Source organism: Copadichromis virginalis, linkage group LG16 (assembly GCF_057382275.1).
Source record: "Copadichromis virginalis isolate Kocher_CV1m ecotype Utaka linkage group LG16, C_Virginalis_male_GT1.1, whole genome shotgun sequence".
NCBI lineage: Eukaryota > Metazoa > Chordata > Actinopteri > Cichliformes > Cichlidae > Copadichromis > Copadichromis virginalis.
This window is the reverse complement of record NC_140633.1, coordinates 22,572,894-22,590,019: the sequence shown is the minus strand read 5'-3', so window position 1 is coordinate 22,590,019 and position 17,126 is coordinate 22,572,894. Positions and strand designations below refer to the sequence as shown.

General features: G+C 37.6%; 1 protein-coding gene across 7 annotated transcripts in view; it reads right to left on the bottom strand.

The window, feature by feature from the left end:
- The window catches only part of LOC146690762 (uncharacterized), a 29,424-nt gene extending 12,490 nt beyond the window's left edge, over nt 1-16,934 (bottom strand). For 2 of the 7 annotated variants that reach the window (XM_085433844.1, XM_085433846.1), the window contains exons 1-12: nt 16,708-16,933; nt 14,798-15,091; nt 9,799-10,062; nt 9,231-9,329; nt 8,835-8,873; nt 8,218-8,373; nt 5,493-5,531; nt 5,288-5,380; nt 4,970-5,140; nt 3,179-3,343; nt 2,536-2,736; nt 332-496 (exon numbers count right to left, since the gene is read on the bottom strand). In XM_085433844.1, coding sequence (XP_085289970.1) covers nt 332-496; nt 2,536-2,736; nt 3,179-3,343; nt 4,970-5,140; nt 5,288-5,380; nt 5,493-5,531; nt 8,218-8,373; nt 8,835-8,873; nt 9,231-9,329; nt 9,799-10,062; nt 14,798-15,091; nt 16,708-16,756 — 1,735 coding nt within the window. In that variant the 5' untranslated portion in view covers nt 16,757-16,933. Of the gene's footprint in view, nt 1-331; nt 497-2,535; nt 2,737-3,178; nt 3,344-4,969; nt 5,141-5,287; nt 5,381-5,492; nt 5,532-8,217; nt 8,374-8,834; nt 8,874-9,230; nt 9,330-9,798; nt 10,063-14,797; nt 15,092-16,707 lie in introns of all 7 variants that reach the window. The other 5 variants (XM_085433840.1, XM_085433842.1, XM_085433845.1 and 2 more) reach the window with 4 other exon arrangements.
- Nucleotides 16,935-17,126: the final 192 nt, after the last annotated feature.

The window sequence follows — 17,126 nt, the reverse complement described above, 5'->3', positions numbered from 1 at the left end:
GCTGGTTTTCAAATTCTTTTTTAGATAACAAAAAGACATTTTCCACTGTCACCCAAATTATATACAATGCTCCAGACGTCATGATGATGTAGATGTTAATTAATATTAATAAGAATTCTATAATAATATAATCTTTGGTAAAATGAAGAGTAACAAAAAGATTTCTGTATTGTTTTTTTCACATTTCTTCCTGACAATTAAAGCTCTTCCAACGTCATCCAAAATATCTATGTGTGAATTTAAAAGGACAAAAATATGTTATATGGATAAAAGGTAAAAAAAAAATTCCTGTGACTATTCTGAATCTAGCTTTCATGGTATACTTTCAAACCTGGATTTTTAGGAGCAGTGGATGATTGCAGACCAGATTCTGTGGCCCCACTGTGTTCTTCTTCTCTGGCTGGATTTATATTAGCTTGTCCTTTTCTGATTTTAAAAGACTTTACAGGCACAACAGGCTTAACTTTTTTGGGCTCATCTTTGTTGTTTTCCACACCTGAGACAGAAAAAGGAAAAATATTGCTTCAGCAAGAAGCTGCCTTGGGAGTTAGTAGGTGGTAGTGCTGCTAAGTTAGTTTGGTTAATGACGTTTTAGGTTAATGTATGCATGCTCACAATGTTTAATCTTTTCCATGTTCACTATTATAACTTTTCATCTGCTAATTAGGACCAAACTTGAAGCTTAGGTTGCTGGTGATGAAAAGCTTGTTTCTTGACGTACTTTAAAAATATAGTTTAGACATGAAGCCACAAGTTTATACAAAATTCCAGCAGTCACCAAATGCTAGAAGGAAACTATCAACATTAAAGAAATGAAACCAGTAAGTGCCAAAAATGCAGTACGTTACACTGCTGCAGTACTTTAGGGTGACTCCATGAACAACTCAATCCCCACAGATCAGTGTTACATTTAACACTTTAACTATGATTTAGATTTAGTGTGATTTAGGCATTTCAGTTATTTCTGTTTTAGTCTATTTTTAGTTGACTGAAAATCTAAAGATTCACTTGACTAAAATATATAGTTTAAAGGTTTGTTTTGTTTTTACCCGTTTTTGAACTGTGACAAATGTGTCCTTTGTTTATTGCATTTTCATGAGAAACAAGAAACATGGGAGCTAGTTGTGCTGTACCATTTGCCAGGGGCAGATCAAATGCTGATCATTCTAACTGCATTACTTCTAAACTGGTCCCACCTTTCTACACAACTTAATTAGTTCTCATTGGACCACGTTTCTACAGATCTTTTTTGTCATTGACAAAAAATGTCATTATCATCATTTTATTTCCCATGCATTCAGTTTTATTTAGTTAACATCTTGTTTTTGTCAGAAAATCAAAGGTGGCTGATAAAAATAAAATGACAATGATTTATTTACAAAATTAACATCTGCACAGACCCTGATAATAAAGTGGTGACCGTCTTTATAGCTACTGGTTAAAATTTTATGAAGCTTAAAGTCATACATCATTTGATGTGAGGTCACTTTACATGACAGGTAGGTGCTACCAGGCCTCGTCTCTTGAACTTGTTTGTGGTGTTGACGGCTTTTGGAGCATTTTGGTAAATGACTTGTTTGTGGTAACTACACAACCGGATCATCAGCGGTCTCAGCTCTAGTTTTTGTGTGTGTTCTAACATTTTACACTTTATTTAGGACCAAATAGCAAACATGTGACAGGCAAAGTGTACATGTATGAATATATATAGGACCATGCTTCAAAATATCAACCACATAATTTATTGTCTTAATATGTCATGACATATTAAGACAATAAATTGTCATAACATGGTGACAGGCCCAGCCATTAAACCACTTGTCAGTCAACTGTCTAATTACTTTTGAACCTCTGAAAATGGAGGTGTATGTTTTAAAAAACTTACTGAAATTCTTAAACAGTAATGCAATATATTTATCCAACCCTTTAAATTAAAGCTGGATGTTTGCATTTAAATCACATCTTGATTGTTTGACTTAACTTTCACTGTGGTGATATGCAGAGGAAAAAATTGCAAAATAATATTTCATGGGCCCAAAAAATAAACTTATGCACCTGAGTGTTTCTTCATACTATTTACTGATTTAAGACAAATACTGTCTGATGCCATCTTCTAAAATGTACATTTTTCTTTACTCTGTTCAATCCTATTAAAGAGCTAATTTTATATTCTCTATGCTTCACTGGATTTAATGTCAAAAAATGTATGTTTGTCTGCCTCTAATATGTTGTCTGTCTGTCTGGATCTTTGCCTATTCTGTCCTGATCTTTTGTATGAGGGACTGTATGTATAATATCAGAGGAGTATTGAAAGGTACTGGTGTTGAATAGTTTTGACATTATGGCGCTCCAAGACTACAGACTATATAAAGGCAGTTTCACTTATCTCTTTCTTCCTGGACACCTACACCATCTTATTCACTGTTTTCTTTAGATACATGTTTGCTCATTATTTTCATGAAGTCTTTTTCAAAGTGCGACTCTTTCTGTACCAGAAAAACAAAAAAAAGCAGTTTATAGCTGTTGTTTCTGCACCTGTTTGATCAGGAACGGTCGGTGGATCTTCCTTCTTTGTCTTGTCATCTGATTCCTTTTCTTTTTCTTCTGTGACCTGTTCTGAGCTGACATCTTCCCCAACAACAGGTGGCTTGTTGATCGAAGATGAACTTGGCTGGTTAGCTGAAGAACCATTTTCAGTAGAACCCTTTGGTTCCTCATCTTCCTGTTGCTCTGATCCTGAAACAGTAAAGTAATTTTTAAAGACATCTTTTCCTTCTAAACTAGGAAATGTTATTGTAATCATCAAAGGATGACGACTGGTTCAAAGAGTAACAAAATCTTTTCAATGCTGGTTTTCAAATTCTTTTTTAGATAACAAAAAGACATTTTCCACTGTCACCCAAATTATATACAATGCTCCAGACGTCATGATGATGTAGATGTTAATTAATATTAATAAGAATTCTATAATAATATAATCTTTGGTAAAATGAAGAGTAACAAAAAGATTTCTGTATTGTTTTTTTCACATTTCTTCCTGACAATTAAAGCTCTTCCAACGTCATCCAAAATATCTATGTGTGAATTTAAAAGGACAAAAATATGTTATATGGATAAAAGGTAAAAAAAAAATTCCTGTGACTATTCTGAATCTAGCTTTCATGGTATACTTTCAAACCTGGATTTTTAGGAGCAGTGGATGATTGCAGACCAGATTCTGTGGCCCCACTGTGTTCTTCTTCTCTGGCTGGATTTATATTAGCTTGTCCTTTTCTGATTTTAAAAGACTTTACAGGCACAACAGGCTTAACTTTTTTGGGCTCATCTTTGTTGTTTTCCACACCTGAGACAGAAAAAGGAAAAATATTGCTTCAGCAAGAAGCTGCCTTGGGAGTTAGTAGGTGGTAGTGCTGCTAAGTTAGTTTGGTTAATGACGTTTTAGGTTAATGTATGCATGCTCACAATGTTTAATCTTTTCCATGTTCACTATTATAACTTTTCATCTGCTAATTAGGACCAAACTTGAAGCTTAGGTTGCTGGTGATGAAAAGCTTGTTTCTTGACGTACTTTAAAAATATAGTTTAGACATGAAGCCACAAGTTTATACAAAATTCCAGCAGTCACCAAATGCTAGAAGGAAACTATCAACATTAAAGAAATGAAACCAGTAAGTGCCAAAAATGCAGTACGTTACACTGCTGCAGTACTTTAGGGTGACTCCATGAACAACTCAATCCCCACAGATCAGTGTTACATTTAACACTTTAACTATGATTTAGATTTAGTGTGATTTAGGCATTTCAGTTATTTCTGTTTTAGTCTATTTTTAGTTGACTGAAAATCTAAAGATTCACTTGACTAAAATATATAGTTTAAAGGTTTGTTTTGTTTTTACCCGTTTTTGAACTGTGACAAATGTGTCCTTTGTTTATTGCATTTTCATGAGAAACAAGAAACATGGGAGCTAGTTGTGCTGTACCATTTGCCAGGGGCAGATCAAATGCTGATCATTCTAACTGCATTACTTCTAAACTGGTCCCACCTTTCTACACAACTTAATTAGTTCTCATTGGACCTCGTTTCTACAGATCTTTTTTGTCATTGACAAAAAATGTCAGTATCATTATCATCATTTTATTTCCCATGCATTCAGTTTTATTTAGTTAACATCTTGTTTTTGTCAGAAAATCAAAGGTGGCTGATAAAAATAAAATGTGTTGTAAATGGCCTGATTCTTATAAAGCGCTCTTCTACTCTCCCGGAGTACTCAAAGCGCTCTATACAACATGCCTCATTCACCCATTCACACAAGCGCAACTAATAAACATTCACACACATTCACACTCTGATGAATGCATCGGAGGGCAATTTGGGGTTAATATCTTGCCCAAGGATATTGCAGACTGGGGAAGCCAGGAATCAAACCACCAACCTTCCAATCAGTAGCTGATCTGCTCTGCCACCTGAGCCACAGCCACCCCATTTGTAAACCACTGATTTGTAAACACGCAAATCAGTCCATGCATGATTACATTGCCCCACCCATCAAAAGTCTGCGCATGCGCCAAACTATCGCCCATCTGCAATTGTTGGACTGATGATTGCCGGTTGGAAAGGTTTTACATATCGCCCAACCTTAGTTATTACTACTGTCTTTATGCATGCTCAATCATCAAGGTATGCAAAACCCAAAAAGTTGATTCTGTTCATGTGGACGCAGCATTTTCAGTGGGAGAAATGTTTTGTCACTCATCCAAGTGACTTCTTCAGTCTCAGCTGACTGCAGGTTTTCCCAATCTTAAACAGTACATTTCTTCAATAGCTGAACTGAATAGAATTGTTCATTCAGTGGGCTGGTTTCAGTTGTCTCCGACTGAAAACACTACGTCCAGATGAATAAAATAAACCTATTGGGTTATTACCACTGTTTCTGCACTCAGAAATGGTGAACAACACTCTTTTTTTCACCTGAGCCAATTGATTGATTTTCTTTCTTTATTCCAGGGGCCTGTTGTGAGTTGACATCTTCCGCAGCAACAGGTGCCTCGTCGTTCAAAGGAGAATTTGGCTGGACTGCAGATGGCCAAATACCATTTTCAAGTGAAACCGATGTTTGCTCATCTACCCTTTTCTCTGACTCTGGAAGAAACAGTAAAAAGAGCTTTGGACTAAACCAATCTTTAAAATTTGTCAAGAAAGTCAAGAAGCCATTTCCCAAGAAAACAACGGTGTGACTCTTTTTGTAGCAGGAAAAAAAAAAGTAGTTTATTGTTGTTGATTCTGCACCTGTCTGTTTAGAAATGGTGTTTGTCATGTCATCTGATTTACTGTCTTCTTTTTTCCTATTCTCTTCCACTTCATTTTCTATAGAGACTGGATCTGAGATGGCAGAGAGAGAGAGAGATAATAAAACAAGTTGTTTTCCCCAAAAAGTTGGTTATTATATTTCACTGGTTCAATCAATTAGCATGAGTGGAAAAACAACAATTACCTATCTGTCCTTGTTCAATGTTTTGAACCATCTTCTTCACTGTAAGGAATGAATTACAAACAGAAAAAAATGAATCTACTGCAATATCATACCACTGATCAGTGATTATAAATAACAAAAACATTTTTGAAAAAAATAATCTTGAAAACCTCTCATCTTGTGTGGCTTTCACCATTAGGAGCCATTTAGATGGCTTAAAGCAGTGGTTCCCAAACTTTTTTTGCTAGGCCCCCCTTTGTTTTACAAGAAAAATGTCCCGTCCCGTCCCCCCCCCTCAAGTGACGAGGACAACGATGTGACCGTTTCAGGAGATGATGAAATCTTTCTTAACACCCTGATAGCTTGCTGAAGAACTCGAGTTTCTTCTCCCCCCTCCATGCTGTCAGACACTTCAAAGTGACCTGTGCGTGCTTCTCAGCCAATCACAGCGGTACAGACACCCAGCCTTCCGTTTCCATTAAACTCCTTCCGTTTCCACTATACTCTTTCATTCACATACATTATTCTCTTGCATACATATTTTCTTAAGACATGTATGCATTCTCTTCTTACATACACATATTATTTGTGAGATTAAATGCATATTGAATGCATGTAAATGAGAGAAAAATGTAGGAATGCATAAATGAAAATGCATGTATGTTAGAGTGACAATTTGTAAATATGTACATTAAAATACATGTATAAGAGAGCACAATATTGCAATGTGTGTGCTAAATATGTGTAAACATGAGAATAAAAATATCTAAATATAAAAATTAAACCAAAACTATGTGAGAGTGAAAGAATGAATTTTGGCTTGTATGGCCCCTCATAGCAGGTATTACACGCTTACATACATACACGCAGTTACTGTCCCTCCATTTAGAAAGGCAGAGGCGTCACGGTGTAATTATTTTACGTGTAGTTGTTTTTTTACTGTGTACTAATATTCAACATTGCTATCAATACATTTTTCAAAAAAAATGCCTCTCTGTGCAAAATGGGTTTAAAAACATAAACAGCTGTGGGATACTGTTTGTCTCTGATTTAGACAGGGGGAACAAATCGTGGCAGGATCAGCCTGATGTTATTTGTATCCCACTGTAACTTTACTGTATAAAGAGCTAACATCTCCAAAATGTCAGGAGTAGTTAGTCATTACAACAAGTGTTTGTGAACTAAAAATCAAGGATGTGGAATACTGTTTGTCCTTGATTTGAACAGTCCAGCACGTGCTCCTGACGAAGGGAAAACAAATTCTGCAGGGGAGACCTACCTCGGCACTTGTGCAGGTGAAACCAAAGGGAAGATATGCTTCACCATATTTTCTAGTCTTTGGCTTAGAATGAAGTTGGTTTGGAAACGTATGCAGCGATGCTTCATCTCCTGCTTTGCGTTTGTGTGGGCGCCCCGTGCTAGCAGTGTCCAAGCGTTGTTGTTTTTTTCCCCCCCTTTTCATACCGCGCCCCCCCCTGCAATGGCTCTGCGACCCCCCTTAGGGGGCGGGCCCCAAACTTTGGGAAGGTCTGGCTTAGAGCAACTAATAAAACTTGAGATTTTATTAAATTATTAAGCAATGGCTGGCTAGGTTACCATTAGCTGTACTCCAGGTGCATCAGCTGCATTTTTAGTAAGTGTTACACTTACACTTTAGTAAGTGTCTTCTTGTAGCTGTTTTGGGGGGGGTTTTTCAGAATATTTCCATATAACTGTGACCTGCTTTGTTTATTATAGGGAGAGACAGTGAAAAGAAAAGGTACACAAGGTAATGTTATGTGTCAGCTTATACATATTATACTAATCTAGATATGTCTTTTACACAGAAGGTCAGTCTTGAGAAATCAATGCAAATAAATGTCTGCAACAGTAAATCAGCTACGTATTTATAGGACCACCTTGTGTCTTCCTTTTATATTTTATTTTCCCTTGCTGTAAGAGCTCTGTAACACCGAAATTTCTTATCTGTGGGATAATAAAGGTTTATTCTATTCTATTCTATTCTATTCTATTTGGTCCATGCCACCTATCCACCAGCAATGAATGACTTAAGTTAATTAAATTAAAAATTAAGTCCAGCCAACACAAGGGGAAAACTAATCCTTGTCAACTGTATCTGCTAGGAAAATGCTAAAAGATGTTTAAAAACTGTAGTGTGGTGAGCTTCAATGCAGCACCTAACCCAAAATTATGTATTTAATAAGGTGACAAACTGAAAAACTGAGCTTAGCAGGGGAGAAAAGTGGACACATGTGAACTGAGACATCAGCAGCACGATTGGAAAAACTGCAGAAACCTTCTAAGCAATTTACTAAGACAATTTACTAAGCTGAAGAATTTTGATAGTGTGTAACTGGTAAAGTTTTTTTTTCAAGTACTAGTTTGGTACATATGCTGTTTTCTAAAAAGTATGGAAATTAATCACTAATAACGAGTAAGTCCTAGTCATGACCATACACATAAAGATATCTGTTGAAGTTTTATTTTTGATACTACTTCTAATCTTACTATTTTTAATCAATGTATTTCTGCACAAAAATATTTTTTCTAACAAACTGTCTGCATCTTCTGTCTTTTAATCCCTCAGCTGAAGCAAAGAATAGATTACATGAACCAGAAACACAACACACACACACATACACACAGAGAGAGTGAGATACACTTTTCTGGCTATTACGCTAAAATAGGCATATAAAACACTCCAAATCAGAGAACTGGAAAAACATTGAGCTACTTTTACTTTTACCTTTTCCAGTGTGTCGGTCCAACTTCTTGTGTTTTTCATCTTTGTGATCAGAATTGCTATTCTTCAAAGTTTCTTCCGAATGGTGAAGCTTTTGGGAAGAGGGCCTTGTTTCTCTTCTATGAAGAAGAGGGTCTGATGGTTGATCAGATTCATGATCTGAAATAGATGGAAATACAAAAAAAGTAACTAATTTAAAAGAAAAAATTAAAAGAAAAAATAATTTTCTTCCCAGGTAACCTCTTCATTGTTTATCTCAACAAAGTCGAAATAATCAGCTGATTATCCCCATTGGTCTAGTTATAGACCATTTATCATTTCTTCATTATTTAGGATTTTTTTTTTTAAAGATTGCTCATTTAACCTTCTTTTTTGCTGAGTTAGTTCATACATGAAAAATGTATGGTATTAATAAATTCCTCTAAAATCATTGATAATAGGTGATATTGAAATGACAACAGGTTTTAGGCCTTTGTCTGTTTGTTGTTCAGAACACCGCTGCACAACACTGCATAATTGTCTCTCATCACTGAATTGTAAAAGTAATCATTAAATTAATGATGTCAAAAATATTTGTCACTAACAAAACAAAACACACAAGATTAGACATTTTTCCTTACCACTATGTGGCTGTTCCGCAGCGGTTTTCTCCTTTTTTGCTGGAATCAAGAAAAAGGAGAAATAATAATAAATACGGAATGTGATTTCTTTCTTAAGTTACACTATGAAGGTTAAAGTCACTTAAACACAGAGGTTTTCAACAATACTCCACATAAATACATTTACAAATATCCAATTAGTATTTAGATCGCCAAATAAAAAAAACATCAGTCCAGTAGAATGTATTATACTATCAAGTCAAGTCTGTTAACCTTATGTTACATACAGGATATACAGTTTCTCTGAATCTACCATATATCCTGTGTATCACTTGGTTTGTCATGATAAGTTAGTATTTTTGGACCCATTCCTCTCAAGAAGTTTTCATTTCTTAAACTGTTGTTATTTTATTTTACCTTTATGCTTTACTGCACAGAACACTGCACCCAAAACACACAAGAGTAGTGCTATCACGCCAATAATCAGTCCAGTAATGAGTCCTGTTGAGGCTCCAACTGCACAGAAACACAGAAATCCAAATAGAACAACTTCCATAACAGTCAAACACATTTCCAATGCAGTTATATTTCCATAAAACCAGAGGTTTTAGACAACATGAACACTGCAGTCTCCCTTATTACCAAATGGATATGTATATGAATTTTCAAACATGCAATTAATAAAATATCTTTTTTCCACTAATATAACTGATAACACAGTAGGTTGTGCACTCTGCACATCATTGTCCAGGTATATTGTTATTTATATTACAGTAAAGTTAACAGAAAACTGCATTCTTTGAGATTAAAGTCACTGTTATTATCAGTGCAGTAGTTTAGGTGTTGTTTCCCAATTAAACCAGTGGCCTTTGGTGGGATAAGCCCTAGAAGGGTCGTAACACACTGATAAAAGCAGTTTGTATCAAATGGTTTCTGAAAATGCCCAATTCAATCCATTAATTACAGCTAATTAGTAAAATCTTACCAGGGTAGCAATCCTTTGCAGTGAATGTAGCTATTTCTTTGGACAATTGGTTGCTTGCAGTACAGCTGTATACTTTATCATCATGTTCTGTCCCTAGAGGTATCGATAATATCTGGCCAGGCTGAATTTTTCCAGGTTGGCTCCACGTGTAGTTTAAGGATTGTGATGAGTGTGCAGAGCACTTCAGTGTGGCTTCACTTCCTGATTTGTCAGAGCTGCTGCCATCGCTCATGTTACAGGTTATGGTGGGCTTGGTCACTGTGTCTATATACATGCACAAATACAAAAAAGCAAATCTGAAATTAAAATACATAAAAATTATAAATCTTCTGACAATATATATTGCGTAGACTTGCAAATGTATTCATGAATTAATACAATAATCTGGTGTATCATCATGTTGCTGTCAATTATCCAAGTGTGAAAAAGGCTAAATCATTTCAAGCTGATGCTTGTTTAATAATTTACTGGCCCTGAGTTTGAGATATAAACTCACCAGCTTCTGGTTTGAGGCTGAGGAAGCTAAGGCTGGACTGACAACAAAACATTTGGTTTGAAAATGCATAATAGCAGCTTGTATATGACACTACCTTAATATTAATTAGAATTACAATCCAATGTAGGTTAAGTATATACGGTGTTAGGCTGCTTAGCAAGTAACTAACTAGCTTTCTAAAGGGCAGAGTCTCTCTGAACCAAATATGAGTAGAATAAAATGCCCAATAAGTGATTAATTAAGAGATAAGCTGTTGTTATCATGATGAGCTGTGGGACGTTTTGGTGGAAGCACCAAGAGCTTTTATCCTTAAGGTACAATGCAACAATAGAGAAAGCATTCATAATCCTTCAGAATAAAAGCATATGTATCATATTTTTTTACAGTTATGAAAGTCAGAAGCAGAGTTAACTAACTGGTGTTCAGCTGAAAATTTAATGTAGCTATAAATAGAACTAATAATTTGCCAGAATAGGTAAAAAAAACAGTTGAATAGTTTAATTAGAAATGTGTGATGTACAATCAGTACAATATAGAATTACCTGTTACTCCACACCACTGATGTTTGTTTTATAAAAGTGACTCGGGTTTTTTCTTTTTTTTTTGGAAATTATAAAAGAAAAACTTTTTTATCCACAAGTTCAAATGTTAAATAATATTAAAAACAATAATAATAAAATATATATTCACCAGTGATCTGTTTCATCTGTTCAACGAAAAAAAAAAATGCACTGACCTTCTGGAAAGCTTTTTTTTTCAGCCTTGTACACATATCAACTACAATTTCATTTCATACTCTGACTGCCTTCACTCAAAATTCAATGAAGATTTTAAACCAGATTCCAGTAAAGTAAAATCTCAAGTCTGCAACAAGAGTTCCTCCGGCCTTCCAAGCTGCTACTATGCTTCATTTTAAGTGCTTTAGCTCCTGGGCAGTGTTTGGTTTGACTGATGTATATATTGTGTGTTGGGTGAATGAGACTTAATAGAAAGCGTAACAGAAAACGTAATAAAAAAGCGCTTTTGTTGCTCATATTGAATAGGAAATTGGAAGTACTACTCCAATTGTCATTATGACGTATTTGTTTGGCTATAATATGATTTCATATTTACACTGTTAGACAAACACATGTCCACAGATATGAGCAATTTCACTTTAATGCACACTTATAAACCATGATTTTTATTGATCAGTGTTCTGTATTAAATATCAACTGTAATCACAAAGAGATCCAATATTTTGTAGCTGCATAACATGGAGTTTTTCTGTAATAAAAGTAGGGCTGAACGATTATGGAAAATAATCTAATTGCGATTTTTTGCCCCAATATTGCGATTGCGATGCGATATGCGATTATTTTTTAAGGTCTTTGTCTTCTGTATTATTAAACAAAGACAAGCAATACATCATATAGTATGGCCAATACTATATTACATTAATTTTAAACTGTTCTTTCCTGGAAGACAGACCTCTGTTATGATGACATGAGGTGATGCATGAATTGATGACTGACATTTTTATTTAACTTCTTCAATCACAACAGTATATTTGAACATACACAATAGTTTATTTTTAGCTTACAAACATCTGAGCATAAAGTGCTGACAAGGAACCCTGGTGTAAACATTAAAATGAAAGTCAGTACAATGTGCAGATTGCAGAAATATACATTAAAAAAAATCAGTGGCTTTACCACACTCAGTTTTTCGACATCTGTGAACTACTAGACAGTCATTCAATTAAAAAATAATATTAAATAAATAAAACTAATAAATAAAAAATACACACATCTTACTGATCTCTGCAGTCAGTAACATTACACATAAAGTGCAAACATAATAGCAATTGTATAAACACACACACAAACACGCCTTTAAAATTTAAAGGCGTGAAATTGGACGGTCTAGCCTTCTGATTAGCTAATCAGAAGGCTAGTTCTGATTAGCGTCACCGCTGTCTCGGTGGAGTTTAATAAACTCGGCCGTCTGCTTCTTGCTATCTAAAATATAACCAGACACTGGTGTAAATTCTCGACTGTCTCATACTTCTGTTTAATAAGTTTTCTGTTTGACGTTTAGTCAGCTGTGTGAAAACCAAGGAGGAACCCACCCGGGGGATTAATAAAGTTTTATTTTATCTAATCTAATAACTTTAATCTCAGCCAAACCGATTTACTCACGAACAAACAAAACACTGAAAAAAGCCCAACAATAACATTTTTAGGTTGTCTAAGTGACTTATATATTACGTTTAACCCGAGCAGCGAAACTCCGCGGTGATCTGAAAATGATGTGCCGGGAGTTGTGCCGTTCTCGGCCGCATCAGTAATCCTCGAGCTCCCGGCTAGCTGTCGAGCTGGTGGGTAGCAGACGCCTCTGAAAACGTCGAAGCACTTTTGCAAATATGGGATATCTTGATAAACCGAGCAGATATTTGATGTTTACACAACTACTTTCTCGCCTGAAAATATGTTAAAAGTTTATTTTGTGACCCAGAAAGATTAGTATGAGTAATTTTAAAACTTAGTAGCGGCCGCCATTGCTGGAAACTGGAGTTTGGCTGGGCCGCGCTATGAATTCTGGGATATGGTAGTAATTTGGACAGCCTTATAATCGCAGTATAATCGCAGCCTTTGCGGTTAGAAAATTGCACTTGATCATGTCGCGATATTATCGCAAATGCGATATATCGTTCAGCCCTAAATAAAAGTACATTTTATGCATGCATTTCAGTCATGTGTTACGATTCGGTGTTGTCAGTGTTTTGTTTTAGGCGTGACTGTAATGTGTTTCCTGCTTTACGTTGAAAGTCTGTCTTATCTCAGTGTTTTCAGTTTACGCTTCCTTGTCTCGTCAGTTCTGATTTGCCCCAGCTGTGTTTCCCTCCTGTTGTCCATTCCCTGATTGCTCCCTCTATGTATTTAAGCCCTGTGTTCCCCCCCCGGTTGTAAATAGTTTGGTGTTTTGATGTAAATAAATGTCTTATTTTTGCTTTGATGTAAATAGTTGTCGATACTTTCGTTTTGGGATTTTTGTGGAGAACCGTAGTAGTTTTTTTTGTTTTTTTTCCCTTATTTTTATTTTTCCTGTGTTGCACGCCGGTTGCCTAGGCCGAGGGACCGCTCCAGCCTTCGTCCGCCTTCGCTGGAGGGTCCGAGGGACCGCTCCAGCCTTCGTTTGTCTTCGCTGGAGGGTCCGAGGGACCGCTCCAGCCTTCGTCGTCTTCGCTGGGGGGTCCGAGGGACCGCTCCAGCCTTCGTCTGCCTTCGCTGGAGGGTCCGAGGGACCGCTCCAGCCTTCGTCGTCTTCGCTGGAGGGTCCGAGGGACCGCTGGAGGGTCCGAGGGACCGCTCCAGCCTTCGTCGTCTTCGCTGGAGGGTCCGAGGGACCGCTGGAGGGTCCGAGGGACCGCTCCAGCCTTCGTCCGCCTTCACTGGAGGGTCCGAGGGACCGCTCCAGCCTTCGTTTGTCTCCGCTGGAGGGTCCGAGGGACCGCTCCAGCCTTCGTCCGCCTTCGCTGGAGGGTCCGAGGAACCGCTCCAGCCTTCGTTTGTCTTCGCTGGAGGGTCCGAGGGACCGCTCCAGCCTTCGTCTACCTTCGCTGGAGGGTCCGAGGGACCGCTCCAGCCTTCGTCGTCTTCGCTGGAGGGTCCGAGGGACCGCTCCAGCCTTCGTTTGTCTTCGCTGGAGGGTCCGAGGGACCGCTCCAGCCTTCGTCATCTTCGCTGGGGGGTCCGAGGGACCGCTCCAGCCTTCATCCGCCTTCGCTGGGGGGTCCGAGGGACCGCTCCAGCCTTCATCCGCCTTCGCTGGGGGGTCCGAGGGACCGCTCCAGCCTTCCGTTTCCACTGGAGGATCCAAGGGGCCTGTCCAGCCATCAGCGTCGCCTGCAGAACAGCAGCCGGTGCCGTATGCGCTGGGCATGAATCAAACATTTTCTTTGGGGTTACATGTTTTAAATGTTTGATTTTTGGGTGGGGGGAACTGTTACGATTCGGTGTTGTCAGTGTTTTGTTTTAGGCGTGACTGTAATGTGTTTCCTGCTTTACTTTGAAAGTCTGTCTTATCTCAGTGTTTTCAGTTTACGCTTCCTTGTCTCGTCAGTTCTGATTTGCCCCAGCTGTGTTTCCCTCCTGTTGTCCATTCCCTGATTGCTCCCTCTATGTATTTAAGCCCTGTGTTTCAGTTTGTCATGGTCGCGATCTTCCCCCCCGGTTGTAAATAGTTTGGTGTTGTGATGTAAATAAATGTCTTATTTTTGCTTTGATGTAAATAGTTGTCGATACTTTCGTTTTGGGATTTTTGTGGAGAACCGTAGTATTTTTTTTTTTTTTCCCCCTTATTTTTTTTTTTCCTGTGTTGCACGCCAGTTGCCTAGGCCGGGGTGTAACACATGTATACAATATTTATTGCAATAGGTTAGAGTTAGTATAGCAACGCACAAGCATATAGAACACGGATGTCATTGTTAGTTATTAAAAAGGTAGTATAAAATGAACTTACCTAGGACCTTCAATTCAAAGTTAAGACGAATAACACCACTTCCCTTTCCCGCATCCAATTCATATTGTCCACTGTCACTGTGTGTCAGTTGGTTGATTTCCAGGTCTGCAGAGCCCCAGTCGAGGGTGACCCTCTTTTGAAATTGACTGTATTCAATTTGCTCTTTGCCATCAAATTGTACCACTTTATTCCCATTGTGTTTCCACAGAATGTCATCAAGGCGGTCTCTGATATCTGTCCTGAAGTTGACTGTCTCACCCACGAGTCCATATTGTGTTTTCTGTTTTCCAGCAACTAGAAAACAGAAAAGTGAAGTAAGACGCAAAATACAAATAATTTAGACTATTATGAGCATGGTGACAGCTCAGTATCAAGACTTCAGCAATATACGCCAACATGCTAGTACAGTGTAATACAATTCTATATGCTTTTATATGATCCATATATAATTGAATCTCATTTTATTAGATGAAATATTTTATTTAATACTTTTCAATGAAAGTGTTTAAATAGTACTTACTAGAAATATCTGTCAATGCTGAAGTTCAAAAGATAAATTGTTAAAAGAGTTAACAAGATTTTTTTTAAATATGATTAAAGACAAGTCAGCATGTAAACTTTACAAAGTTTACATGCTGACTTCTAAACATTTTACAGTGAAAGGAAGCTAACAGAAATGGACATATCTAAAAATCAGATGTAAGGACATGTTATGTGCCATGAGGATTGCGCTACAAATGTAAATGAAACCAGAAAAACCTACCACATGAGAAAATAATGGAAGACCAAAAATATTTTACCTCAGAAATCAGGAATATTAAAAAGACTAACACTGGAATGCTTAATGTCTAATAAAGTCTAATGTTTCTTAAATGAAAAAAATGAGGCTGAATGAGCTTTCATATGTGAGACTGAACATTAAAATCCTGGTCAAAAACAATACCAAGGACTGATTTAAAGACTGAGCTTCACAGAGAAGCTGTCAGGGCCAAACACAAAAACCTCAGTTTTTTTCAGAATTGAGATGCAGGAAATGTGATGACATCCAAATTGAAATAGCAGTGAAGCATTCATTGGGGTAGGAGAGGTTGTTAAGCTTAACACAGAAGTACAGGTTTGTAAGGAGCTCTCTGAGTATTCTCAATCCATCAATCAATGTACTGTAATAAACATAATAAATACTAAGAAGAATCCCTTTCTATTTCCACAGTGATGAATGTATTGGTGTATTTTCCACTTAAGAAGGTCAGAAACAGGGGGGGGGCAAATTATAGCTACACAAATCACAGTCACTCCACAGACGTCTGTTATCTCCATCCATCCATCCATCCATTCGCTTCCGCTTATCCTTTTCAGGGTCGCGGGGGGCGCTGGAGCCTATCCCAGGTCTGTTATCTCTTTGCACAAAATGTTTCATACCTGCAGACTAGCCAAGCTTTAAAAAAATTACCTGGGCAGGAATTAAACATTCAAAAAATCAGTAGGAAATAGCAGTCATACCCGAGTCTCGCCTTTCTCAATAAGTTTGGGTCATGGGCGTTGAACACATAAAGTATGAACAAATCAGTGTGCGCATACTAAACGTTAAACATTTTCTTCGCGTTTAACTGCTCTGCTTTAGTGCCAGGCTGCTTTTACAGCTTGCAAGCAGCTGGCCTTTGTGTTAATGTGTTTAACTACACATTAATGTAAGCAACATTCCTGTGAAGCTTTTTTTTCCCACGATATAAACTATGTTAAACTGTGAATTACAATAACTTACAGTTTACAAGTTGGTGAGAAAATACTGAGTTGTTGTGGCACACCTTAATCTCTGCCTGGTGTCCTCAGTCGGACCTGTGTGACCTTGTGCACTACACATTCACACAGAAAAGTATCGAACCTATCAAGTTCCGGCTATTAAAACTCACCTGCCGAGGAGGTAAGGATCCAAACGGCGAGGAAATAACAATAAATCATTTCTAAACCGTCTGAAAAGGCAGTAATGTCGCCTCCGTCCCTTATTTAGGGATACTTTCACTTTCTTCTCCAAGCTAAATCAGTCTCTTCTCACCGAACAAGTCTGTGTTGGCCCACAGCCTACCAATCTCTTCACAGCACCTGCATCTAAACCGAAACCTGCAGTTGGACTGGCTGCGAAGTCCCACAAAAACAACACGCAGGTGCAGAGTACAGGTAGGACAAGCACCACCCCATCTAAATGTTTCCGGTACCTTGGCGCGACAACGGTGACAATGAAACGCAGGTGGTTTTCAGAAGAACCAGGAAATAAATACGGCCAATGGTTCGTCTTTAAAAATATATGTCTTTGACTGTTTTCGTGTCTTAA